The sequence below is a fragment of the Cryptomeria japonica genome, chromosome 10, assembly GCF_030272615.1.
Source record: "Cryptomeria japonica chromosome 10, Sugi_1.0, whole genome shotgun sequence".
NCBI lineage: Eukaryota > Viridiplantae > Streptophyta > Pinopsida > Cupressales > Cupressaceae > Cryptomeria > Cryptomeria japonica.
The window spans coordinates 865002349-865009870 of record NC_081414.1 but is presented as its reverse complement, the minus strand read 5'-3'; the positions used below and the strand labels follow the sequence as shown (position 1 = coordinate 865009870).

The window sequence follows — 7522 nt, the reverse complement described above, 5'->3', positions numbered from 1 at the left end:
AAAAATATCAAATCTATTAGAATATGTGTGATCATGAATCAGATAAAATTGAATGTATTAAAATGTGTGGATAATAAGTAACCAATACATTTTATTCCATTTAATCTTGCGGTTTACGACAATAAAAAGTAAAGATTCCTTTAAGCACGACAATGACTAAAGTATATATTAAAAAAACAAAAAGAATGTGATTTGAAGTACCGTGGTCTCTTAAAAAGCACAAAAATGACAACTATTTCTTAAGTGTCTTTCAAAAGAGAAAAACTTACCCTCAGAAGACGTTAAAGTGGGATTATTGCATATGCCGTGCAACTTTACTGTTTCATTGTTCTTTGCTCTGCCTTCAAAAACGCTTGTTTCCCTTCCCAAATTTTGTAAGTTCCCTATTGGAGGTTTGGATCTTGTTTATCAGCATTCTTGCAACCAAGATTTATCCTTTGGTTGTACCATGGGCAACCGCCTGACAAAGTACATGATCTGTTTCAAGAGCTCTGAGGAGAACACAGAGGTGAACTCAGCAGCAGCCTCTTCGTCCACAGTGTCGTCGTCGACAAAGCTTCCAGAGGAGCTGCACGAGTGCTTTGCGCATTTTAAGCAAATCGAAGATAGAGGCAACATTGATGAACTAATCCATATGGCCCAGCAAATCCTTCAGAGGATAAAGGTCAGTATTTATACCCCACCATTCATAAGCTCGAATGTAACTCTGCTTTTAATTGTCCTAGAGCAATAATCGAGTCTAACCTTTATTTTCTTCTACCTGTTGCAGTCTAAACAACAAAATAATCCTGAAAGTGCCACCACAAGCTCTCAACTATATCAGGGAACAGAACAAGAAAGCGGCATATGGACGTCTATTACTAATAAAGGCTCGCAATTCCTAGGGTTTTTAAATAAATTTGGATCATCGGTAAAAAAAATTTAAATCGAACTAACTAGATCTTTCTAGGCGTTTATTCATCTATGATGTCCGTTTCTTCCCCATTGAGGGCTTATCATTTGCAATCATATCGTGACAGGAAGCTTTGCATCAATCGATAAAAATTGCTGCAGAGATGCTTCAGCAAGGAGGACAAATAAGTTCGATTGGGGCAGGGTTGTCAACAATCGCATTTGTGTTGTCCAAATATGAAAAAATGCGAGATAATCAACCTGAATGTCTACAAGCGCTGGGAGATTTGATTAATCTTGCTCAGCATCTTCGAAATTTGAAGAAAATGATTCCAGAGGAGGAGGAAAAATTTAGGAAAGCCATTCAGTTCATTGTTGAAGGCTCAATTACTTGCCTTCGTCAATCAGAGGATAACAAGCTTTTCAGGTTAAAACAATTAGGACTTTCAGCTAGATCTTAAGGACTACTAATCATTTATTGGTAGTTAATTAGCCTTTCCTTACAGGTTTATCAAATCGGACTATAATCATTTATTGGTAGTTAATTAGCTTCTTTTTTTCAGGTTTATCAAATCTTCAATCAATAATGAAAATTTGATGAGTCTTCGCAAGAGAATAAATGAGCTGTATCCAGATCTTATGTTGACCACTATCATAGACATGAGGAAGGACATACCCAATTACCTTCCCGTAACAAATCCCGTCTATCCAGTGAGAGCAGGTAAATCTCAACGTATTATAATTTCATATTTGTATGTATGCATCTAAAAAATTAGATGATATATGTTTTTGTGGCAAAGATTATGAAGCAATTACAAGCTTGATTTGACTTGTAAAGTAATTTATTTAACCTTATATTTGTCACTTTAACTTTACGTGAGCATTTAATATGTTTTCCCCTGAACATTAGATCTTGCAACTCTGCTTCTAATGGTTAAGATAGCTCTTGCTCTTTTCAAAATGAGCTTTTCCTTGCCCTATTTTGATATGAACTTCTGACTGAGAAAAGTCGACACCTTTTTATAAACTAAATTAGGGAGTGTATCAGGTCACCGTTTTATTTATAACTCTTTTTATATATCTTTTAAAATATTTAATATTATATTACATACAAGTTCCATCTTGCAAAAATTTAACATAGCGCATTTGTTTCTTGCTCAATAGTTGGGATTGAGATGCAAGTGAACGAAATATTGGATATTCTGAGAAGCACAGATCAGTTATCGCTAGCCGTAGTAGTTTATGGTTTCGGAGGCCTAGGAAAAACCACACTCGCAGAAGCTGTGGTTTCAAAAATGGATCTAAAGAATTATAATTACTCTACTATTGAGATATATCAAGAGCAAGAGAAGAATGATCTTACAAGATCACAACAGCGAATTTTGAAAGATTGTTTCCCAAATTATAATGGTGGCAAACCGGTAGTGTTAACAGATTATAAAGATGGTCGAGGTCATCTTATGAAGGCTTTTAAATGTGAAAAAGAAAAACCTATTTTTCTTTTCATTGACAATGCATTACGGTTAGCAGACTTGAAGAACCTTCTGCCGGAGGAGTTGGAAGACCTTCCTAGAGGTAGCAAGATTCTGGTAACAACAAGAATTTTACAAGCTACAGATATTTTTGAAGGTCAACCCAACCTTGTGCGCAGACCCTATCATCTGCAGCCTCTGCCTGATGAAGAGGCATCAAAAATTTTGTTCAAAAACCAAGATAAAGCTGCAACCATAAGAAAAGAAGATTTAAATAGAATCTTAAAGATTTGTAGTGGAGTACCACTAGCCCTCAAAATTGTTGGTGCTCAACTACATAAGCAAAATTATCGAGTTGACAGGTGTAGTAACATTCTGGAAATTTTGGAAAAGGGGGACACGATCAAAGAAGAAAAGTTGAGCGAGCGCCTTGTTGATTTCGTGTATGGTGAGTTGGAAGTCTACAGTCGGGAAGCCTGGCTTGACATATGCTGCTTTTTCAGCAAATGGAGTCGTCAAGATGTGGAATACATTGTGGGAGCAATGGCAGTAACATCTCTTCTTGAAACGGGATTGATCAGCTCAACTCTTAAGCGCAATCATCCCGCTTGGGAGGAGTTAATTGTTCATGATATCATCAAAGCAAAAGGGCAAGCCTTAGCAAAAGGCAATAGAATCTTGGATGTCCAATCCTTAAGTGAAGCGGTAGACGAACAGGTATATTCTTATTAGTTATCCCCTCCAATTACATCATCCCGTACAATACAAGTTTTAAACTATTTACTGTAACCAATGTTACTACTTTTGCAGAGGCTCCATCAAATTAAAGGAGTCTGGCTCTCTGAAGATGGTATTGAGGAAAAACACTTAAAGCTAATGAGAAAATCATTAAGAGTTCTGGCATTTGGAGAAGGAATGGAAGCGAATAGATTAAGTCAGATGAGATTTGAAGAATTGAAGTTTCTTCAGCTATCCGGTAACATTGCTCAGTTGGACAAGCTTGATAAATTGCGGGTGTTCCATGGGCCTTTTTTCACTGAAGGTGGAGTTACTCTGTGTAAGGCAAGTCCTCTGTCTTTAATTACCATTTTACTATTTATACATTTTGATAGTTCTGTGTAGCCCTTTTCAAATTGAATCTCTTACATTCTTCGATTATTATAGAACAGCTCTGTTGCTGTTAAATTGTGCTGTTTTTGACTTCTTGGAAACGTTGCTTCTGTTTTGAGCAATTCTAGTGACGGCATCTTGGAAATGCTGCTTAATTTTTATTTGATGTATAGTTACAGCTTTTGTCAATTAATAAAAAGTGAAGTCAAGATGTTTGATAACACATTAACATAGAAAGTCGAAAACTGGAGCAAACAAATTCTAAGAGCATTTTCTATGAAGAAGAAACTAGACCAATAAAGTCAGAGGAACAGAGTAACTATTTTCTGCGACTAGGAGGCAAATATATTCAAGCAAATTGTACTGACCAGTGAATGTAAGATATGCCACCCAAGCAAATATCGATAGAACCTGCACAATGTGCTCTACAAATATCAAACTACACAAATTATTCCTGATCCAAAGAAACTAGTTTATCACGCAGTGAGAGGATGCTAGAAAAGCTTGCTAAGTTTAAGTTTAAATTCTATTTACTTAAATATCACCAGTGATTAAATTTTAAGACAGTACAAGTCATTATTCACATTACAATGCAATAGCCAACATCATAATAGCATTTTGTCCAATAATCTGGATGCTTCATAAATTTTCTATTAAGACGACGCTGGTAATGAGTGTTACAATTTGAAGTCAGTACAAGCCATTACTAATATCATTATAGCATTTTGTCAAACAATTTGTTTGCTTTCTAAATTTTCTATTAGGATAACGCTGGTGATGAGTGTCGCAATTTGAAGACAGTACAAGTCACTACTCATTACAATGCAGTAGCCAACATCGTTATAGCATCTTGTCAAACAATTTGTCTGCTATCTAAATTTTCTATTAAGATGATGCTGATGGGGAGTGTTGCAATTTGTTATCAATGAGCATTGGCTTGCTCATTCAGACATCTCCTATTCACACTAAGATTTACAATTTGTCATCATTGGTTTCAAACTCTCAATTATCATAAAAATCCATTCAGCTCTCCATAATCCTTGTGGATTCAGTAGGAAGGTCCCATCTATCATCATTCAACTTGTCTATCTCAATGTTAGTTTCCATGAGTATAGCTTCATGCACAATGTAAATACAAAACAAGCAACATTTCCATAAACACAAAAACTGTAAGCAAACATTAAATACAAAATAAGCACAAAATAAGCAGCATTTCCAAGATGCCACCGCTGAAAGTACTCCAAATAGAAGAAGTATTTCCCAGATGTCAAAAACAGCACAACTTTAATAGCAATAGAATTTTTCTTATAATAATAGAAGAATGTAAGAGTTTCTCTGTGTAGCTCTGTTCTGACAATTGGAATCTCTATGCAGCTTCCTAGAAACTTATCATCAATGAAGGTCATTCACCAATTCCATTCCTCTGAATGCACAAACTCTCAGATGAGAGGAGCTCCTCCATGTCCTTCTTTGGAGAAACTAGATTTCAGTGAGTTGGTTGAGCCGCTCAAGCTACCAGAGGGGTTTAATCAGTTAGTGGCATTGAATATTTTGATTCTTGATGACAATGAAAAAATGCGGGAGCTGCCTGAGCAAATCTGCCAACTGCCTGCTTTAGAGGTACTGAGTATGAGGAGGTGCTGGCATTTAAAACGTCTACCAGAATCCTTCGGACAGCTGACTACTATAACGTATTTGGACTTGTCCAATTGCACAGAGCTCCAATATTTGTGTGATACTTTTGGACAACTCACAAATTTAAGGGATTTAAATTTATTTGAGTGTCATAAATTACAAACTTTGCCCGACAGTTTTGGACAACTCACAGCTCTAGGGGACTTGAATTTATCTGCGTGTTATAAGTTACAGGCTTTGCCTAAGAGCTTTGGACAACTCAGAGCTCTAAGGAACTTAAATTTATCGGATTGTCATAAATTAAAAGCTTTACCTGACAGCTTTAGACAACTAACATCTTTACAAAATTTTCACTGTTCAAGTGATTTGAAAAAATATACCTAGTAAAGAGCCAAGTAGCCAGGGGCTGCCTTTACAAAGAAAGTAGTAAGAGCAAGCTCTCATTACAGGGAACATGTGCCCATAGAGATGTTGGGACACTAATGTTTGAAAGGATATTTCAGGATTGATATTGAATTTAGAATATTATTTCTATAAAATGCAGCAGCATTTATTTATTGATATAATTTTTTGGATGTAATTTTAAAATTTTAAAAATTTGTTTAATAAACTGTTTACATAAATTTTAAATTAGTATTGGAGCAATTTTTTAAATAATAAATTTAGGTTTTTTATTCAATTATAAAATAGACTAGAGGTCAATTATAAAGAGACAATAAGGAAAACTATTACTTAAGTAAAATCAAAGTAGAACATTTAAAATTTGTTATAGAATCTTTTTCCTATTTGATGCTTCAATTACCAATGTATAGATTTGGATCTTGGCTATGATGATATGATGAATCAATAAGGATTTGGTCAACAGTTGAGAAGGGGGGGGGCTGAATCAGTAGATAGAAAACAGACTAAATTTTCACCAAACTTAAACCCAACTCATAAACCAATCACTGAACTAACCGGTTTAGACACTGTATCATAAACTGCAACTGCACTGTCAAGTTTATTGATTGACTAGAATGCCAATATAACAATGTAACAGATCTGAAACTCATATACCGTTTAACCAAAACATCAAACCACTTTACTAACATCAGTAATAGCACATTTCAAATCACTTCATGTCATCTAAACATATCTACGTGACTTTACCAGTTAAACATATTAACCATATCAAAACATATAACCACAAAATCATTCACCACTTGACACAATGATTTTTGACATGGAAACCCAAATGGGAAAAACAACGGTGGGGATGAATACCCACAAGTATTCTGAACTCTTCTGAAGTTCGCCCTGTTAGGAGCCAAGCCTTGTTAGAAGCTTTACAAAAATGTCTTGTTAGGAACAGATCCGGTTAAGGACCACCTAGTTAAGGGATTGACTACAATACCCCATTAAAGGAAATACCATGTCCCTTCCATCCAACCACTCTCCTTAAATGCCCTTTTCCTATCCTCTAGGCATCTCATCTTCCAAAGAATTTTTAATTCCTCTTTATTCCTCCAATCTCCATGAGCATCCCTTTTGAAGAATTTTTAATTCTTCCTTTCCATCCCTCAAGAAATATCATATCCCTTGCTCTCCTCAAGGCACATTGGGAAGTCTTCCCAATGAACCTTGAGGAGTGTGGAGACAAGAAATGCCTTTAAGGCATATCTCTTGATCTCCACACCTCCTCTTGGGCCTTGTGTGGGCTCACAAAGAATCTCGACCCTCCATCTTGGGTCAATCCTAACCCTTCATTTCTCCTCCTCTCTCCCTATAAATTTAGGACTCCATCCTCTCACATTTTATCTCCAATTTTAGCAAGTTTATGCTGCTAGTTTGTGCCTAGGAAACCATCTTTGCACCCTTATCATGCCAAAGTTACCCCTCATCCATACTTAGCCATATTATCCATCTCATCCTTCAAATCTATCACATCCATTTGTGCGTAGTGGCTAAAACTCTTCTAGTCATTTGTGCAGGAGGTTGGACCTCCGAACCCACCCATATTGTTGCGGCCCTTAATAGAGACACAAAGTTCACCATGAGGAGTTTTCATGATAATTGATGATTGGCTGTGTTAGAGAAGTGAGTGGCATGGAGGGGATCCAGTGGGGTCAAGCATCTAAGTAATAACAAATGCAAAACCTAAGTGTCAAATGCATGAAGCTTAAAATCTACATACAAGATCTCATTGATAGGGGTGAAATTGAAGTAGCAAATGCAAAACCTGGTAATAACAATGACAAACTCAAAATGTACCAAGAACCCTTCCTGAAACATGATAAGGGAAAAGGCTCATCATCTAACGCAGTGAACTATGACTACACTAATCACATAACCGACTTTGACTCTTTAGTAGGTCACATTGAGCCCGCAGACAATCATGTTAATGTCATAATATCCAAGGAGTTAATCCTCCCCCT

At 36.2% G+C, this 7522-nt stretch overlaps 1 protein-coding gene across 1 annotated transcript; it reads left to right on the top strand.

The window, feature by feature from the left end:
- Positions 1–262: 262 nt before the first annotated feature.
- LOC131066281 (disease resistance protein RPV1) lies at positions 263–5668 on the top strand. Its single transcript, XM_058001005.2, has 7 exons — positions 263–664; positions 770–910; positions 1020–1318; positions 1455–1612; positions 2056–3080; positions 3174–3425; positions 4848–5668. The coding sequence occupies exons 1-7, from the start codon at positions 302–304 to the stop codon at positions 5490–5492; spliced, it is 2883 nt and encodes a 960-aa protein (XP_057856988.2). The 5' UTR covers positions 263–301; the 3' UTR covers positions 5493–5668.
- The last annotated feature ends 1854 nt before the right edge of the window (positions 5669–7522 follow it).